General features: G+C 41.1%; 1 protein-coding gene across 7 annotated transcripts in view; it reads left to right on the top strand.

Annotated features, from left to right (window-relative positions):
* The window catches only part of CARMIL1 (capping protein regulator and myosin 1 linker 1), a 189,244-nt gene that overhangs the window by 7,079 nt on the left and 161,873 nt on the right, over nucleotides 1-20,292 (top strand). For 3 of the 7 annotated variants that reach the window (XM_084507999.1, XM_084508000.1, XM_084508003.1), the window contains exon 3: nucleotides 12,679-12,759. The exons of the other annotated variants lie outside the window; for them this stretch is intronic. In XM_084507999.1, the coding sequence (XP_084364125.1) occupies nucleotides 12,679-12,759 (81 nt within the window). The remainder of the gene's footprint in view (nucleotides 1-12,678; nucleotides 12,760-20,292) is intronic. 7 annotated transcript variants of the gene reach the window in all.

The raw sequence follows: 20,292 nt of genomic DNA, 5'->3' as shown, positions 1-20,292 counted from the left end.
GCAGTTATTTACCTTTTCAGTTAGTCATAATGATACAAACCAATAAACAGGGCGGGCGGCTTAACTGACTCTGATTTGTGGCGTTGTGTCTGGCCACAGGTGTGCAGGCCGCAAACTGGAGTCCAACCCTGAAAAGTCAATAACCGACTTGAAAAACCAACAACCACTCTGAATGGGCTTCAGATCAGTCCTCAAGCAATTAGGGTGAAACCCCAGCCCTCAACAAGTCTTCTTTATATTGCTCTAGTAGAGCAAAGCTGCCCAGAGGGAGGATCAGGAAATAACCCGTGTGGCCCTGTGTGTAAGGCTGAGCACTGTTGCAAGGGCAGCCATCACTTCTTCTGGGTCAATAGGGTTCTTCCAAAGTAGGCTTACTGGGTTAAAATTGATAGCATCTTGTAATCATGTTAACAATTGCTTTGGTCTTGTGGGATTTTTTTTTCCTTTTGTTTAAACATGGTTTCTCTGAGAACAAGGCTTAAGGCATCATGTCCAGTGGCTGATGTGTTTCTCCTCACACTGACAACTTCTGTGCATCGTGGCTGGTTTCAGCCGAAGCTGGTGGATGTGTAGAGGTCTAAGTTGTGATGATAACACTGTGGGTTTTGTGGAAAAAAGCAGTCAGAAAAAGAAGAGAAACTTCACGCTTATTCACCCTAAGGGCCCCATGTTTTGGCACCCTAAAGGATCTCAGAGAGTGCCCTGTCCATAAGAAAAAATTTCAGCGTTGTGTTGTTTATTAATCCAGAGGCTTTGGTGTTTATCGGTTTATCACCCACAGACAAACCCTGGTAGGAAATGGGGCTTCTTAATTTCAGTGTTCGTGATGCTACTCTTTTCCTCCTCAAAACCAAAGCTATCTGTATAGTGTTTTGCTGGATATTTTCCATTGCAGTTCATTCCCGTTATACTTACTGTAATTAATAACAATCATTGAGAAGTTGAAATTGTAAGATAGAGGCAGTATGTTAAATACATCTGATCGGCTCATTATAAAATACTTACATTTTTAGGAGGGATTCATAACAGGTAAAAAATTCCAGGGTCCTTTTACTTTTTCTTTCTTTATTATTAATAAAAGGGAACAATTGTAGCATAGTTTTGTTTTAGATTTGTTTTTCTTTTGAAAATAAAATAATTTTAGATATTAAAGATGAAGAAATATTGGCATTTCATACATACTGCAAATGACCATGCTTCCTGTATGGCGGGTCTGTTGTATATGTGCTTGTGTTTCTTTTTTTTTTCTTCTTTTTTTTTTTTTTTTTTTCTCCAGTGTTTTCTTAACCTTAAGGTCAGAGTAGTGTGATGTGATGTAGATATCAAGAGCACTTTATTAGGAAATCCCATTGAGGAGTCTCGGTTACGCTGCTGCCCCAGGTCGTTTACATTCCCCTTGTTAAAATATCACAGTGCTGCTTCTGGAACCATGACAGTTGCCTTGGCAGGTGGCTCTCCTTGAAATGTTCTGTATGCCCAATATGGATTTACTGGGAGTAATTTGTATGCCCTTGTCACTTTCTTTGGGGCATATGTTGCCGTGGTCTTCTAAAGCAAAATTTCTAGTTGAATCCTGTCAAAAAGGTTTATATTTATTGTGTGCACAGGACCTAAGATTTCATGTTCTACTTCTACACAGTTACATGTATAGAGTGAATTTCTATTAAAAAGATGTACCTGTATTTACTTTTAAAGGAGCAGTTATGGGCATCTTGTGCACCGACCGTGTGGCTGCTTTAACAACTTGGCTGACTTTACTGAAGTAGCTGAGAAAAGCTGAACAGGCACAGCAGCTCATACAAGCTATAAGGATAGCAATCTCGCCGTGGAGGCAGTAATGTTTTGCACTGCCAAAACTATTTTGGGATGAAAAGCTCTGGCGTTAGTTCCCATTGCTCATCTTTTTGTCTTAATCCATCAATGATAATTTATTTGAATACAGATTCTATATCTGTTTAGGTGTATTGCCTTTAATATATTCACTCATATTAAATCTCGAAGAGCATGAAGCTTACAGGGTTGTCCAAGGTTAGTTTTACATAAAATGTGTGTGATCTCACAAGTTATATCATGACAGCTGGTGTGTGATAATGATCTTAAATATGGACATTCTTGTAGAATAATGGTGTTTCCTCTTCTGTGCCCTGAACACTGAGTGTTATGACATATCTGAAGTGTGTTTTTATGAAGATGACATGAAGTAGGTGTTGGTACATCCCTTATGTCAGAAAGTCTAAATAAAATGAGGTACAATAATAAAAAATACATAAAAATATATTTTAATCAATTTACAAGGGGTCTCTTCAAAAGCACTTGAATTGTCTTAAATTCAAAAGATCACTACAGAAAACTGAAATACTAAGAGTAAAGTTCTCTGGAAAGAGAACTCAATAATCTAGTTGTATTATGCAGTTTGTTTATTAATGCAATTGTATATAAATTTGTTAAAGTGGTTGTACGTAGTCCCCAAAAAGGAAATGTTTTAAAAAATAATCATTTCTGTCTACGTTTTAAGTAAATCTACATATACATTGTACACTGATTTATAGTGTCCCTTTTTAACCTTTGTGAGGTTTTACAAATGTAACATTCTCACGCTCTGATAGTGCATGCAAATGTTAAAATCATCTTTCTTGAGATGTTTCCACTTGCAGGAAGGGAAATTGATCAGTCAATGCGATTAACCAAGTGGAGAGGAACGCAGACTTTTGCTTTGGGTTTGTGAGGCTGGGAATTGCATTTATCTCCTCAGTCTCTGCTTATGCTTCCAGTTTTGTTCTCCCTCCTCACCTTCCTTATTTCTAGCCTCTCCCTCACTGAAAACACCCACTGCAGGTGGAACAATGTGTCTTGTGTTTAAATCAGTGTTGACACACTTGTATAGCTTTTTAGTATAATAACAATATGAATAAAATGTAAGGCAGTGCTTGGACATTCTGCTCCTTCCCCTCATGTCTGTCTGCCTTAAGGCTAAGGTGCAATCTACTCTTTTAATTAAATTGGCCTTTGACCAAACTGAAACAGTCCTTTTTCTTTGTCTACCCAAGCGAAAATGTGGATTTCTACAGTCCTGGCACTTCTGTGTCCTTTTGAGTGCAGCTCTGCCTAGAGTTGTATGCTTTCTTTGACACTGGTTCAAGCATAGATATCTTGCTCACTGAGAGTACGGTATATTCTTACATTCTCTGTAGCACACACTTTGGGAGGATAGTGTTACGACTGTATCAGAAGAGCAGCTTGCTTGCACTCATCGTCTTTAGTGTTGGACAACTGGTACATATAGAAAAAGGTAAGAAAAGGTGACTCAGCTTTCACTTGCCTGGAAAGCAGCTGCCTTTGTTCTGTCTCAGGTACTCTGTGCTCACCTGCATGCATATGCCCTTATCTGTGTCCTGGAAGGAGGATCACCTCACTTTCAGTGGCTTCTGGTTGTCAGTTCACAGCTCTACCAGCTGTCAGAAAAATAGGAGTGGTGCGAAGCAGGACTCCACTATGGCTCTGAATGGTTCATAGGATCTTTTCTTCTATCAATTTTTCATAATCCAATAAACCAATGTGATTTTTAAACCATCATACTCTTTCTACTTCTTTTACTGAATATATAATGTACCAAAGTGGTTTGCTAATGTACTTTTGTTTCTAGAGTGCCTGACTCCCTGCCACCATTATTTATGAAATGGAATCTTTCTAAGCAAGGATTTGCATTGAAATCTGTGCATAAAAGTGGCAGAAGAGTGAATATTACATATAATTTCCAAAAAGCTGGAAATGAAAAAATAGAAAATGAGCATTAGGGTCAACTTCTCGTCTCTGTCACTCTGCTCTACTGATGGCTGCTTTATCAAGAAAGGAAAGCCTTGGAAGGGAACAGAATGCATGTTATTAGATGGACCAATACAAATGCAAAAAGCTTGTCTGTGGTGTGTGTATTTTTAAATATCTAGTGGCTTGTTTAGTCTGCCTGGAGATACTCAAAGAGCAGTGCATCTCGCACATGGAATGTGGTTCATTTTACTCTGAGTGGAGGAGGATGCAGTAAACTTGAAAAAGGCTGGAAAGGCTGCTAATTGAAAAGTTAGTGAACCACATGGTGAAAAATACTTCTTATTGGTCTGAGCCCCTCTCTTCAGCCATTGTTGTGGTGGAAGAATTGGTGAACATCACCAATTTTTTCTGTTTATTAAAATATTTACTTTGGATCACCTACATCACCTGCTTTTTTTTTTTTTTTTTTTTTTTTTGTCCTTGTGGTGATGGTAATTTAATTCAGTGTAAAGTAATTACAGGCCCAGGATGTAAAATTATTTGTTAAATATAATTGCTGCTAAATGTGCTCCGTATTGCTGCCACGGTCCCCAGGCTGATTTTTGCCCTTTCTAATCGCTCTCGATCTCCATAACACCCACTCTGCCATAACGTGTGAGTGGTATCTTTTGGTTAATGATAGGTTCCTTAATTCAAACAGTTAAGATGACAAGCTATTGCTATGAAAATTTAATTACAAAAGCTAGGGCCTGATAACCCAGCACTCCTGAAATAAGCTTAACAAAATTAATTGGCCTGCTCAGGTTTGGGGAGCCAGGGTAGCAGAGTAAGGTCCAGATATCTGCAGTTTGGGATTTTAACATCAGTGAATGAAGCAAGTTTCTTCATTTGGTTGGTGCAAAACAAGGAGAAAAGGTCACAGCCTGCAGGATGGAAACCAAAAGCAAGTGAGGAACAGCTCTTACATGGATGGGTTATATTTCTGGGTTGCAGAATCATAGAATCATTAAGGTTGGAAGAGACCTCCAAGATCATCCGGTCCAACCATCCCCCTACCACCAATGTCACCACCATGTCCCTAAGCACCAGGTCCAACCTGTCTTTAAACACCCCCAGGGACGGTGTGACTTCACCACCTCCCCGGGCAAGCTGTTCCAATGCCTGACTGCTCTTTCTGAGAAGAAATGTCTCTTCATGTCTAATCTAAACCTCCCCTGGTGTCTTCTCTGCATAGTGGCTTTTGTAAAAAATTGAAAACTATGTGCTGGATGTTCTGCAGCTTATTCCCTGTCTGACACATGGCATTTGTAGAAGATGTAGTAGAAGGCCTGTGTGACAGGAGGATGAGCTTAGAAGAGTACGCAAATAGGGATGGAGAACAACAGCATTAAGGCTGGGTCTAGGTCTTCTTTCCCTTTAAGAGTTCTGTCCTGCATTGGTTTTGTTTGTTTCTTTGTTTTTCCCAGAGGTGTCTATGCTTTGCTTTTTAGATGGGTCAATAACTTCATTTAACTTTTTCCCCTCTGTGCATTTAGCACAGTGGTTAGCACCAGGCAGCCTGCAAGGGCGTTTAGGGTCACTGGAAGGTCTCTAATAGCTGCTGCTTAGGAGGTTGAGGTCACCTGGAACAAGCCATTTCCATGTCATGCTCCTGAATGCCTGGAAGAAGCATGCCAGAGGCACATATTTATGAAATAAGTGCTTCAGGTATGTGCCTCTTCCTCTAAACACATCCTTGGATCTCTGATCGAACAGCATCCCACTCTTGTGCGTAACATTTTGCCAATCCACTGCTTCTGTAGTGCTTCATGAAACATGGATTTGAGCTCAGCTATCAATACCTACTTATACCTGGGGGCTGGGAGGAAAACAGGAAGGTAATATAGTTGCGACAGAGCAAGTTTCTACTCGGATCTGATTAGGGGAAATGAATGGCTGTTGACCCTTATCTGAATCGGGAGACAGGGCACTGCTGTGTTTGTTCAGGGTTGACCTCTGAATGAAAAGGCTTCTCTCTCTCTGCCTCCAAGGCCATTAGCAAGACTGAAACTATTCATACAGAGCTATTGATAAAGGGGAAACCTTTCCAAGGCTCATCCCTTAACAAGCACTTGAGCCTGGTGCTTAAGAATGATACTGTCTTCAAGCCAGTGAGCTTCTGCAGATGCAGAGCTGGAGGAGGCTTAGGTGTGGAGCAGTGAAGGTAGGACAGTGTTTGTTTGGATTTGTACTGCAGCAAACTGCAGCTGAAGATCTTTTTTTTTTCTTTCTTTTTTTTTTTTCTTTTTTTTTTTTTTTTCTTCCCCTCCCCCCCCCCCCCCCCCCCCCCCCCGGTCTTTACAATGCTGCCAGTAAATATTTGAGGAAATACTAACTTTGTAAAGTGCTGATGCATAGATGAGAAATAATTTCTGACATCTCGGTAAGTTTATTCATACTCCACAACTAAATTACATATTTTATATTATTATTTTAAAAAAAGTAACATGAAAAATGTATTTTAAATATAAAGAATAGTATTTTTGACTGCATCACTGTTCACGTCTGTACCTTGCAAGTATCAGAAAAGCAGGGTTTGTGCTCTGGGCTTTCTGTTCTCTCATCTCACAAAGGTGCTGGAATACCTGCAGATTTTGTGAAGCATATCCCTGTATGCTTTGTATACTTGTTGCATTCACTACTGCTGTCTTTATACTCCCTTTCCATCTCCCTCTTTGCTGTCCTTCTGTCTCTGCTTCAGCAAGTCCCTGAAAACTTTTATATGTGTAGATTGCTCTCAGGGCTCATGTTTGCTTTTTAGCCTGCCCCTCCACTTACACTAGCATCACCATTTTCCCAGCGGTGTATTTCCCCACTTTTGTTTCCTTTCCTTACAGGGATAATGCTGGGGTCACAGAGATAATATTGATAGTGCCACAGCAGTCTGAAATATTGTGAAATAGTTTTAAAATGGTTTCCTCTGTGAGTAGAGTGTTGAGATACCCAATTTTTATAGATTTTTCTTTGCTTTGGGAAGACATTTTTCTAAATTTTTTGACAATGAATTTAACTGCACCTTATGCAGTCTGTACCATTTCCCTCACAAAGGATTTCACAGCCACTTTTCTGCCACTTACTTGCTTGGCTGCACCATGTAGGAACACTACAAGAGCCGCTGAATGCCACTCAGACTTCTTATAGATACGTCAACTGGCTTGGAAAAGCTGGTTATCTGGGGAAGAGTGGTGTTCAGTCTTTAGCCAAATGCTAAGAAAAGTCTTCAGAAATGGCCAACAGAGACATATGTTTTGTTTCAGTTGGAAACTGCTGCTGTTTTTTTTGCCTGCACTGAGCGCTGTTGAAAATGGTAAGACGCACAGGACTCAACTTTTCACATTTGCATATTCAAATCAGATGTTAGGTGGCTGCAGGATTATTGCCAACACTGAAAACACCTTGCCTTTTTGACCTCTCATTGTTAAACTGTGATCTTTATCAGCAAAGATTTATTAAACTTAGTAGATGCTTTTTGGAAGCTTTCAGAATACATTTTCCCTGTTAAATAATTTGAAAACAGCCCAAAATACAACAGCTGAAGATTGAGTTAGTGTCGTGAGCTATTTCCAGTGTAACACTATCCTTTTACTGAATTTTTATCCTAAGTACTTCCCATAACATGATTAGATCGATCTGCTGTTGTTTATATGTGCGTGAAATTGTGTGAAATTAAAATCCTGCAGGTTTTTGTACGGTATTAATTTATTGCAAATGTAGCCCTAATGCAATTTTAGTAGGTCTTTGTTCAACCTGAATGGTTAACAAATTTACCCAAATTACTGTTGTTCTTTTTGTCTTTTTTTTTTTTCTTTTTTTTCTATTTTTATCTTGCATTGTTTATTTTAGGGTACTCATTATGTTGTTTTTCTTTTGTGGGGGCCTTTTTACTCTTGTCATAAAGAAAATGTTGCAGATAATTGTTTAAAATCAAGACTGGCTTTAGGGATATATGCATGATTTAAGGAAACATTGGCAAGCCAGCTACTCTGCCTCCTTTTTCACCTCTCCTAGTGTTACAGTTTTCCCCAGCTCCTCAGGATATGATTTGTATGGTGCTGATGGTGTCTCTCCCTTCTGCCACAAGCAGCATTGAGCTTGCTGAAAAGGAGGTCGGTGCATTTGTGCTCGACACTGAGTATTAAGGACCACATTTTCTTGCCTTCCCTGGTGCCATAGCCAGAGCTACCTGTTGCTCTCCAGCTGAGTAAATGCAGTGTGGTGTCAGGGTTGCTGAGATCCTAACGAGAGAAGTTCTGCCATCACGCTTACACCTCGAGATGTGCTACAGAGAAAGCTTTGCTGTGGAGTAACCCACGTATCATGAAGTTCACAGCCGTTCCTTGTGTAACCTTGTCTGTGTGCCAGAGCCCAGGAGAGGTGGAAGAGACGGGGCTGTGCAGAAGGAGGAGGTGCCTCTGCTTGCACAATTCCTTCCATAACGCCGCTAGACATCTCTCTTGCCAGATGCACGAATCTGCACGGTGCTGCCTGACTTCAGGGCTGGATGGGAACGAGGCATTCACTAGCGGTGCTGCTTTTTCAGAGCACCAAAGAATTAAGTCAGGGAGTTTTATCAGAAGGGCTGCATTTTCTCACCATCCGTTTCATTGTGCATACCCTATGGGGAGCCAACATCAGAAGTGTTTTGCCAGATAATCTTCATCCGATTTTATTAAGTTTTATCAGTCATTTCTTTTTTTGGGAAACAACAAAAAAAAAAGTCTCAGTTTGTGCAAAAGGGGATATACAGCCTGACAGAACTGGCAAAAAGGAGAGGAATAACTTTCTCTGCCTCCCTGTGTCACTGTTTCTGAAGTGGTAATAGCAGCTTTTCCTGGAACACAGGGGAAGAGCTGGCACAGACATCAGACTTTCAGGCTGGCAGGAATTAAGCAAGTCGCCTCAGTTGTTCTTATGTTTTTGTGCGCTCTTGAAATAGGTTTTCCATGGATCAGGCAAAGGGACTGGTTCTAAATAATGTACCATTCTCACAGGACTTTCGTTCTCAGTAAAGTAATTTGAAATCCTTTGATAAAAGGCTGTTATTTCTATACCTTTGTTTATTTACACCATCATAGTTATCTTTGAAAGAAAAGTGTTTGTGAGTATGATGAACTGGATGGCCTTTATTTCTGTAGGAATAGCATTGTGGTAAATATAGGAAATTGAGGGAGGGTCTCAGAACCACTCAAAATACATGAGAGACCTTCTACAGTGCTGCTCCTCCTTCCCCCAAAACTGTGTTTCAAGCTGGGCATTAACTTTGAGGTCCTGCTCTCTGCATTAAGTCTTGAGTCAAGGAATCATTAAGGTTGGAAGAGACCTTCAGGATCATCTGGTCCAACCATCACCCTATTACCCACATCTCCCACTAAACCATGTTCCTAAGCACCAGGTCCAACCTTCCTTGGACACCCCCCAAATAACAGATTTGTTATTTTTTATTTATTAAAATAACAAAGCATGATGAGAAAATCCCTAAAACACATAGGGTCTAGATGCATCTTTGGGAAGTTATCTGAGTTGTTTAGTACAGCACAGTTCTTGCCATCTCATATCTTTAAGGACACTGAGTAAGTTTACAGCTTTACAGTCATTGCTATCAGATGGCCCTCCCTTGGGAAGCAGGGGGGGTTTCATAATTGACCTTTGGATAATCTGATTGCTTTTTCTGAGAGAACAAACCCCCCCAAAAATGTGGTCACGTGGAATTTGTCCTGCCATAGTTTAAACTTGGGCAGTGGAAATCCATTAAACGCTGATCTGCCATGCTTCTTCTGCAGTTTCTGTGTAAGCCATCTGCTCAGGTAGGTTGAACAGCATCTGCTCAAGATGTGCCCAAAACCCAATTCTGGTTTCTGAGCTCTCATCTCTCCTGGTATAAGTCTAGAGCACTCCCAGGTGGCGTTCAGAGCCTGGAGCTGCAGGGTGAGGAGTGGATCGGATTGCTCTGTTCAGGGTTTTGTGCGCAGCCGGAGGATTAGTGGATCTGTTGGTGCATGGTGGAACCAAGCCAGTTGGACTCGGCATTAGGTTAATGCTTAGGGCACTGTGGCTGCATTGACAGGAGGAAATTTAGTATCTGGGTTACAGTAGCTTCTGGCAGCAGCGTTAAGCTGCTAGTGTAAGAATATACTCCTTTTCTATTTTTTTATTTATTTTTTTAAAATCCCATGTAATGGAAAATCTGTCCTGAGCTGATTTTAGCATTACATGGAGGTAAAAATACCTAACGGTTTGCTGTTATCAGTCTATCACTGTGTGGCAAGGTTGCTTTCAAGCATCTGAAATGGGGATATTGATGTTTTTCCCCTCCTGTAGGCAGAGTTCATGCGTAAAATTAATGTTGAGCTTCTAAGTGTGCTTAATAACCACCCCTCCCGTGAAGATATACCAATGCACATAATGTTATGCATACTGGTGTTTTAGATTGGACAATGTCTTAAAGAGCCAGTTTATTATATATTAGCCAACAAACACACAAAGATTATACACATTTCAAAGATTGTTACACTCTTATTTTATTTTCAGATCAATAGAGTAACCGAAATAAGAGGCAAAAAAATAAAATATTCTGAGCCCAGCATGTTGCCTCTTGCATGAAGATGACGTTCGGTTGCTACACGTGTGGTTTCCACAGACAGCGAGCGTGTCAGCAGGTTCTGGATTGCCCATTTGTTTCAGCCAGAGCACAGCCCCCTGTCGCCACATGCTGTGAAATCCCGTAGCCTGGCTCACCTTCTGTGCTGCTGACTTCTTGTAGCTCTATCTGCTTCGTTTATTCATTATTGAACACATGCTTTCTGCTTGACAAGTGCTATAAAATCCCTTTCACTCTGGCTGAACCCAAGAACCTCCACTGAGAGTCTGGAAGGGTTGTTATTATTTTTTTTAAAATGCAAATACTGTGTATTTCTGCTTTCCACTGAAGTGCTCTTCACAGCAGACTACTTAAAAGGCTGGGAGAGTGGCTCTGCCCCATCCTTTAAGCAGTGGATTCATGTAAAAATGGAGTCCTAGATGTTTCCAGATTTCTGTTAAGCACAGGAACATGAATACTTCATGTTTGAAAATGTTCCTAGAGGTCTGATATTATATTGTGTCTGTATGATAAATGAGTGTTCATACTATGTAATATGCACTGGTATATGTACTTCTGTATTAAGGTTGCTTGTACGCAATCCCCATGAAGAACACATGCACTGCATATAACTAAAGGGCATGCTTTACTGACATGAGCTACTAAGGTCTGAGCTTTCTGAAATTTTAATTTTGAAGTACGTGGTTTAGACATCCAGTGTTACAGGTTTTTTGATTTATTTTAACCTTTATGATTGTTTGAGACCAACAAACAAACGGAGGCTTTGTATTTCCTTCCTAAACTCTATCTTGTGTAAGCTCTGGCTTGTCTTTCTGTTTTTATTGAGCATGTTCTGACTCATTTTTCTTGCATTATACAGAGCCTTTTTATTTGTTCTTTCTTAGATGAACATTCCAGTGTTTGGGAGCAATAACCATACCTGGTGCTAATCCAGGGCACCAGCTTTTGATCCAAAGGGGGAAGAACAGAGTTAATCATTAATCTATGAGAAGATCCCTTTCTAAATATAGACTTTTTGGTGCTGATTTTTCTTGGAAAATATAGCCGTGGTGAATTTAGCTCAGTCTTCACATGTATGTTTGTATTTGCCTTTAAAATATCCCATTTGAGACCTTTTTGTAAGATTCTTCTCTTGGGTCAAGAGAGGTAGCCTCAGGACTTCTCAGGCAGTTGGATGTAACACCAGCAGTGACCTGAGACAGTAGTTTTGCTGTCAGAATATCTAGCATTGGAAGAACTGACTAGTCCCCCAGAAAAGAGCAAAGAAGCAGATGGGAGGCTGTCTGGAGAATATTTAAAAAAAAAAAAAAAAAAAAAAAAAAAAAAAAAAAAAAAAAAAAGGCCAAGGAAAGGGAGATCAAGGCCAAAGGAATTACTCACAGTCAAGCCAGTCTCCCTCTTGTTTTCTGTACTCGACAGACTGTAGCTGTGAACCTTGTCCTTCTGCACAAGGCCAGGATGGAGAGGCATACTTTCCTTTTTTTTTCAGAATAGGGGTCAACAGATGTCTCCCTAATTGGGCTAACAGAAGCTGAAAAGAAGGTGATGGAGCTCAAGTGGCTTTGGTGAACTTGATCAGGCTATGTGCTAAACGTTTCTATGGCCCTTATTAGTAAAGAAGTGCGAGGAATGAAGTCTACCCATGCCTCAAACATGGGTTTTATCCTCTCTCCGCTGTGTTCATCTTTTCTGTGCCATGGCTTCACTCCTACCTGGCTGAGTCTTGGTGAAAGAGCTGATGAAATAGCCACAGGATCAGCCATGAGCAAGGCAGGTGGTGTGCTGGTGTGCAGGTCTCCTCAAAGTGCTGTAAACCAAGCTGGACACCAGAAAACGGTTTCTACTCCTGAGTGGTAAACTTCTGGCCCCCAACCCAGCGTTGAAGCTGTCAGATGGTTCCTTCTGGGCCATAATGTCTCCTTAGAGAAGAGATGTGGGATTCCTGGGGAATTGTGTGGCTAAGGTCCCTGGCTTTTGGTAGGCACCAGATCTACCATTGCCTCTGTCTATTAATGAACACTGGTTCAGTGCTTTAAGCACAACTGTTGGGTGCAGGCTCTTTCCTCTTTGCTAGATCTACTGGAAAGCCTTGTTTCCAAGGCATAGGATCAAACTTTCCTCTTTGTTTTAGTGCTGCAAAAGCCATGCTAGGTTTGGGAGCTCTAACTGGAACCGTGTGCGCCATCTGCATCAGATAAAGGATTGGATAGATGTGTAGCCTTACTTCCTCCAGCTGGTTATGTGTTTACAGAAATGCCATGGTGTTTGTTTTTCAGGTGGATTTAACACCTCTTCCTTGGAAATCTCAGACATATGTGCAGAACCCACTGTTCAGATGCTTGACTGTGACTTATTGGGTAATTGTCTGAACTTCGTTTCCACACCCAAACTTGATGCTGGAAGCATTTCTGGTGTGAATATTAGTGTTCATCTCCTGTGAAGGCTCATATGGGCAAAGCCCCAGTGCAGTTTCTGCCAGTGCTTTTTTCAGTGAATGCTGTTTCTCAAAGATCTGTAGAAGGAGTGTGGGCTTGTGTGAGAATACCAGCCTGTATGGCTGTTGATACTTGCTGAGAATGGTGTGTAGTTTTTGGCTTAGCCTTGTTCTCTAAAAATGAGACTTTGCTAAGATTTTTGCTGCTTTTCTTCTGTTCTCTCTGCCTTTTTTTTTTTTTTTTTTTTTTTTCACATGGTGGGAAATGATCGTGAACAAATTAAAACTTGAAAAAAACACCCAACCTTTTTTCTATTTTTGTGCGTCTGATGCTGTTATGTCAGAATACATGAGGATGGCATTAACTCTTGAATTATACTGTGCTTTAGCTGTTGTGTTTATGGGTGAAGATTTAGGGAGCCAGGACCTGTCATGCGCTCATTTATAATGTCTGTTTCTAGTGACAGAAAGCCAGAAGGATAATCTGTTACCTCAGGTCATATTGGCAGTCATGTCTGCTGTTGCAATCATTTCTTTGGATTTAATGATAATAAAAATGCCTGAACATAAGCTCTGAGAAGTGTATTGATAAAGGAGTGAATGATAAGTAAGATTATTTAATAGCATTAAATACTTATGTGAAGATGTATACATCTACAAATATATATATATATATGCAAAAAAACCTCTAGCCAGCAGCATCCAATAATCAAATGGGGCTGTCAGTTTACTGTAGCTGTCACATAAATCCTCTTATACCCATTCATGCTGGGTGTATACCTTGGGTCTTTCCCCACATTCCCAAACAAACAAACAAACAAAAATATATGTATTTTTGTGGTTGCTGGCTTTTTTTCCATACCAGATTCAAACATGATTAGGTGGATGGAGCGAGGGGGATGGTTTAATGACAAGGGGATAAGATCTTCAAACCTAGAGACATAAATGATACTGGGAGCTTTCAGCAGCTGTTTATTTTCATAAGAAGGCAGACTCGTTTGGAAAGACTCTTACTGTGCAGCTGGGAAAACACATATCAAGCAAAAATGCAGTTTGAGTTGGGCTTGACAAGCCAGCTCTTTTTTTAAATACTCCTCTTTCAACACTAAGTCTGTGCTCTCATCACGTAGGTGACTGTGGTGTAGTTCAGTACTTCCCAGTCTGTGCTTCCCCAGTGAAGCCCGTGTGATAAGCTCTGCATTATCTTTGCAGGGAGACTTCATGTGTCTGTGCGTTGTCCTGACGAGCTGTGATATGTTGGGGTATTCAAGGCAGGCAAACCCACTGACTGGGACAAATAAATCTATAGTTAAATATTTTTTTCTCTTATGCTAATGTAGGATTTCCTTCTGCTTTCAAAATACTAATATTTCTTATCAGATCTGTATGATTTGCTTGCACATGGTATCAAACTTCATATCTTGGAATATGTTTTTTTTTAAAAACAAAACAAAACAAAACAAAAACAACAACAACAACAAAAAAAAAAAAAAAAAAAACAAACAAACAGAAACAAAAACAAAAAAACAGAAATATACTGTTTTGGAGTGTCTGACTCTAGGGAATATCACCTGCAACTGAGATGTAAAAGTCTTCCCTGAAGTGAAACTCCATGCAGATTTATTGTTATTAAGTAGGGGAAAAAACATATTGTGAGGCACAAGCATTTAACAGGTTATAATAAACAAACAGTATGCAAGGACAAGAAAAAATATTTATAGCACTACAGGTCTGCTAGTTTTTCAAGTGACCTTGAGAATATGCAAGTGTAGCTGTTCTTGTTAAACTAACAGTAAATAATCCTTTATTAGAAAAACGTGAGTCTGAGGGCTGGCTCAGATCCTTGCAAGTAAAAATCATGAAAGTAGTGACTGGTGACCTTAGCAGCTGGTTGCAGTGAGCTGGAAAGAACCAGGGGTTTGAAGCAGATTTTAGGATGACGTTTTATGATTTGGGAGACATCCCTGAGTATTTATCTGGTCTTGACTGATCAGAGAGGGAAAGGGATAACATTGGCAAGAAAGCAGCATGAAAGCAACACTGCAGCTTCTGAAGAAGCAGCCATTGCTCCCTCACAGTTAAGCAGTGAATATGAGCTACTGAAATTGTTGTTGGAGAAACTGCATGTTTTCTAACTTCTTAGCCCCCATGTAGTTTTGGGATTGATTCCTGAAATGGAAGAGATCTGCAAAAGAGGCTATCAACTTCATGTGGTGTAATTCAGTAGAAAGAAAATATTTACATGCCTAGAAAGGGTTTTGTCACCAGGTAAGGGTAGAGAAGGGCTATATTGAATGGTCATCAGTGCTGAAGGCTTTAATTTCTTTGCACATCTCAGTTGTCTGTGTGCATATTGAATAACCTGACCGACCTTGAATTTTATGTGTGATTGTGTAAGAAGAGATTGTTCAGTTATGACTTGTTGAATACTGAGCAGGATTAAGGTTTTACTCAGTCTGGAAACTTTTCCCATATATGGAGGAACATGTAGTATAATTCTGTCTCTAGAAGTTTCAATTTAAACACTAATGACCTTTAAAATATATTTGGAAAGTTGTTGCTACTAACTTTGGGAAGTTGTATGCTGTCAGAGTTGTTCTGCTGAGCAGCTAATGAGTGGCTAAACCAAATTCCCTGGGCTCTCTGACAGTTTTATCTTTTCAGGGTAATATAGTGAAGAAACTGCTTCACCTGATTTATTCTCCTCTGTTGGGGAATCCATTGATCCCCTGAAAAGTTGATGCAATGGTCATGTTTCGTTGTGTAAAGAACTATTCCCTTTGCACTTTCCTTCATCTGATTAATTGCAATTTCTTAATACATGATCCCTTCTAGCAAGGCATTGCCCTCAGATTTAAAATTGACAGGATGCTTTACTGAGGGGAAAAAGCATGTGGTATTGGTGCTGAGGTGGATATTTTTTCGACTGAGTGATGAGTGACCTAATGTCAAGCCACACTTGGATTTTGCAGGTTTTCACTTACCTGTTTAAAAAATGAAAAGCCCTAATCTTTTTGTAATCCCCCCATAAGAGAGAGAGAGAAGCAACAACCTGTGGATGTTTTTGAAAGAATAAAACCACAGAAGTGTAAGTGTGAACCCTCTCCTTATGCTGGAAGCTCTGTTTTGTTATTTCTAGCCCCATGCAAGAGACCAGCCTACTTGTGGTGGGCTTTCATCTTTCATTGGAAATCAGAAGAGGGCAGGGGGAAAAGGCTTTCCTGCTGGAGTAGCTGCCCGTTCCTGTGAGCTGCTCTTCTTCCCTGAGTGGGATTTCATGATGAGAGGAGGGATGGATAGTGAGCGAGCTGACTAGACCAAGACTACTGCAGGGCAGTCTGACCTGTTTGTGTAGACTAAAGCCAGGTAGGAAATCAGAACATGGTGGAATAGCTCTTGCAAGCTGGAACTAGTGGGCTTCACAGTGCCAAGAAGGAAAAAGCAGATTGAAATGTTCAAATGTGTTTTCTCCCTCCCCCTTTCACGTCTCTTTTATTTCAGCTAGTAATGGAAGTCTGTGTACTGGGTTTTGAATGAACAGCTTACACTGCGCTAGTGTGAAGTACCTAATGAGCCTCGTTTCTAAGAGATCTTTCAGTCTGCCTCAGTTAACCCAGCAGCTTTTTTTAGAAATACTTGCTTTGGCAGAGGCTTTTCTGTGTGTATGAAGAATGCGCAAATAAACCATTGCACAATTTGCAATTAAAAAGGAGGATGTAGGGAATGGGAGGTTTTTAAACCAGGAGGTTGCCAAGCCAAGTAAAACAATCGCTTGGCACCATGTTTATGTTAGACCCCTGTCTCAACAAGACCTGGGCGCCTGCATTTCACATCGAGGAGTGGAAGTGTGAGCTCAAGCTGGGGGAGTTCTGCACCGCCTGTCAGGACCCAGTGTTTCTCTTCTTCCCTTTGCACAGGGGTGTTGAACAGTTGTTTCCTGGGTATTCTTCTGTTTTAAAAATCGTTTTTCTTTCAGGATGATCAGGAATGTCAAGGCATAACTCCGCAGGTTAAAAATGCCAGCTATGGGCTCCACAAACAATTTCCTATGCTACATTTCTGGCATAGCTCCTACAGCTGGCATTCGCCTTCCTGCCTGCTCTTACGCTGTGACAAGTCCTCAGTGACCTCCCCAGTCCAGTGGTCAGCCTCTTGTTCCTCCTGCCATGCTGGACACATATATGCCATTGCATACGGATTGTGTGCTGTGCCCAGATTCCTGTGGCAGTGCTTTAGTGTGTACTGTAAGCTTACATCTCTGTCTGGATGAAAAGACCACACTCAGCTCTTGGCAAGTCATTTGGGCAAGGTAAAGCCTGCTACACGTTTCGTTGGCTCAAAGCAAAGGGTGTCATTTGAGCTAAGTCACAAATCTGAGGCAGGTGGGGTGAATCACCCTCTATCTATAGAGGGACTGAAGGGGTCACCTAGACTTCAGTCTAGGCTAAATGCCTATCTTATAGGTGACTCAAGTTGAACAAAATGGTTTTTCAACTTGCCTCTCTGTGCTTTGCTTTTATGTTTGTGAAACAGAAGAATTGCTCTGTGCTGCCTCGCAGAATAACAATTCTTTTGCCTCCAGTGGTGTATCGTGCTTGCTCACAGGATGCCCTTATTGCAGCAGATGTCCATGGATGTGCGATACTCGGCCGTGCTGCTCATCTCTCCATTTATCTTGCTGTAGCATGTTGTAATTGTGGCTTCTGGTCTTCTGCTGAAGCCTGTAATGGTGGACGGGGAAGCCCTCTGTGGCCTGTGGCTGTATAGTTAGCAGATGTTTTGTGGAGTCTGATAGACACCCCTTTCACCTCCTTGTGATCCCTCAAGTGTGTCCAGCACTGCTTTTCTCTCTCCATAGCTCAGAGGCAAGCAGGAACAAGTTGGTCACACAAGTCGAACATACTTAGAGGCCTAGTACAGGTGCAGTATAATGCTAGAGTACTGCAGTAGGGATCCCAGCTCTGATAAAAGGAATGATGTCACACGTTGGTAGTGAGGAAAAGGAATATGGTTGGGAAATGCTGTAGAAACAGCCTTGTAAAACCTGGATTGAGAAAGAACAGGAGGCATTTTAAGATTCTTGTGTAGGAGGTGAGTGGCTGGCCACGGAGCGTGGCTCGGGTAGGAAGCAAGACATTGGGTGAGGATCATCTACAGCAATCAAACTGCTTTTAGAAGAGCTGAGGCAAATGCTTCCAAATCAGAGATGAACAGAGAGAAATGTTGTCTAATCCATCACCCAAACCCAGTTTTACTAGAATAGCAAGAGTTGCAAGGGGTCAGCCTTGCAAGAGCAGGTAGGCTGGTTCAGGGAACAGCCTGTGTTTGTCATCGTCTTTCCTCATGCAGTCATTCCTTGTCTCGGTGCTGGTAGCGATCAAGCCTCTCGAAATGCAGCCCCTGAACTGGTGACTGGCTTTGCTCTGAGTTAGCAAGTTTTTGAAAGTCCAGCTGTGAGTCTACTTTATTAACCGTGGGATCCTATTTTGTATTCACTGAGTGTTTACTTAAATGTAATATCCTGGAAAGGCTAATAATCCATTGTAAATATGATATAGCCATTGAATGCCTTATTTAATGGAATTCCTAGTCTTCCTCCCTTCCCCCAAGAACTTTAATTATTTCTCTGGGCTCCTCATGCAGTTACTGTCTGTAAACATGTGGATTTATTTCAGTATTCTCTCCCTCCTTTTGAAACCCCTGCTGTTTGTTGTACTGCAACGTCCAGTCTGAAATGTTGAAAGCTGTGGGGTGTGATGTTGATTTTCAAGCAGGACAATGCACTCTGAGCCCTGAAGGGGTTTGTAGGTGCTGTGTGAGTGGAAATAATAATAAAACGTGATGTGTTTGTGGTGATGTGTTTAGTTTGGGGTATAAAAAAGGGAGAAGTTTAATGACTAACTATTGAAAAATCCTAACATTGCAAAAACTCAAAAATGTCTGGAATCCAGAGCATTTTTTCCTTGTATACAACATTTCTTGCTTATATTTCATCAACGCCAAAAAATAGGCTTTAAGCTTTGCTGTTGTCCAAGACATTTGGCAGATGTGGTGGTGACAACCAGAATGTCACAGTCCTCTGGTGAATGGGGCAATGGTGGCCATTTGTCAGACAATTGGCAAGCCAGGAGACTGGGAACCTCTGCAAATTGCAGTGAGCCAGGGGGTTAAGAATGCACATGGTGACACGATGCTTGGGGCAATCATGGTGACAGCAAAGTGAGCTGGACAGTCTGCAGGGTCAAGGGTGATGCTTTCTGGGTGCGTGAGGTACCTGAACAATGATCCTTCTTCCCATGGATGGATGTGGTCAGCAAGGGTGCCACATAAGTAGGTCATTTATATGTCGGATATATATTTGTTATTGTGGGAGTACCAATAAGTAGCTTGCAAATGCTTTGTTGTATATATGTGTTGGTCACAGAAAAGTTTATTATTGTATTAATAGGTTGTTAAGGCTATTTTTTTTGTTTGCTTTTTCTTTACACTTACATGGCAGATAGCACTATTACTTTATCTTTCCCTATCTCAGCAGTATCATGCATGTCTCAAATGTGGTATCTCAGTGCTGTTTCAATACTTTGTCTCACTTTCCAGAGGATTTGGGTTAGAATCATCAGGTATCAAAACCAACCAACCCAACAAAAACCCACTACCCCACAAACAAACTAAAATCACCAAAAAAGACACTCCAAACCCTACAAAACCCTTGCTGAGAAAGAGCATGCAGTTTGTATGCAGGAGTCACGGCTTCTTCTGCCTGGCCTTTGACCTAGCCAGACTGCAGTCAGATGAACAAGCTTTTGGTTTGCTTTTCTCCTTGTTCTTTCGGAGAATGACTTCTTAAGGCTAGATTTGTAATGGCTTGTTTATTCCCTCTCCTGAGGCTGCCAAGGGTGATTTGATCTTTAGATGCCTTTCTCACAACATTTTTCCTCTTTCTCCGTATTTCTTGTCTATGTTACATAGTTTTGAACAGACATAAGCAGCAAGTGGTGCTTGGTGTGGTTTAGTAGAAATTGCAGCCAGTTCCAAATTGAAATAATAAACTATTTTCATCAACGTATAGAGTGCAATCACTTGTGAGATATTAATTCCATAGGAGTGAGCCTTGGGTACCCCCCTTCAGTGTGGTTACAAATGTACCTGCCTCTCAGGTCAGCTCCAACAATTCCTAACCCCGTGTTTGTATTCCTGTTACATGTTAACGTATTTCAAACAGGAGAGGTGTTGGGGAAGTATGTTGGCATGGATGGGTGAGAGAAGGAAGCTCGCTGCACCAAACAGCAATGGCAAAGGGAGCTTTTGCTAAAATCTCCATCAGATGCATTGAGCGTCCAGTGTCCCTGTTACAGCTAGAGCCGACATGGCTAAATGAGTGAGGGGTTATTGGCGTGGGAGTGCAATTTGGGACAAGGATTGAGGCTGTTACACAATGCTAAATTAATATATATGT

The sequence above is a fragment of the Aythya ferina genome (genome assembly GCF_964211825.1).
Source record: "Aythya ferina genome assembly, chromosome: 2".
NCBI classification, from domain to species: domain Eukaryota; kingdom Metazoa; phylum Chordata; class Aves; order Anseriformes; family Anatidae; genus Aythya; species Aythya ferina.
This window is presented reverse-complemented; position numbering and strand designations above follow the sequence as displayed.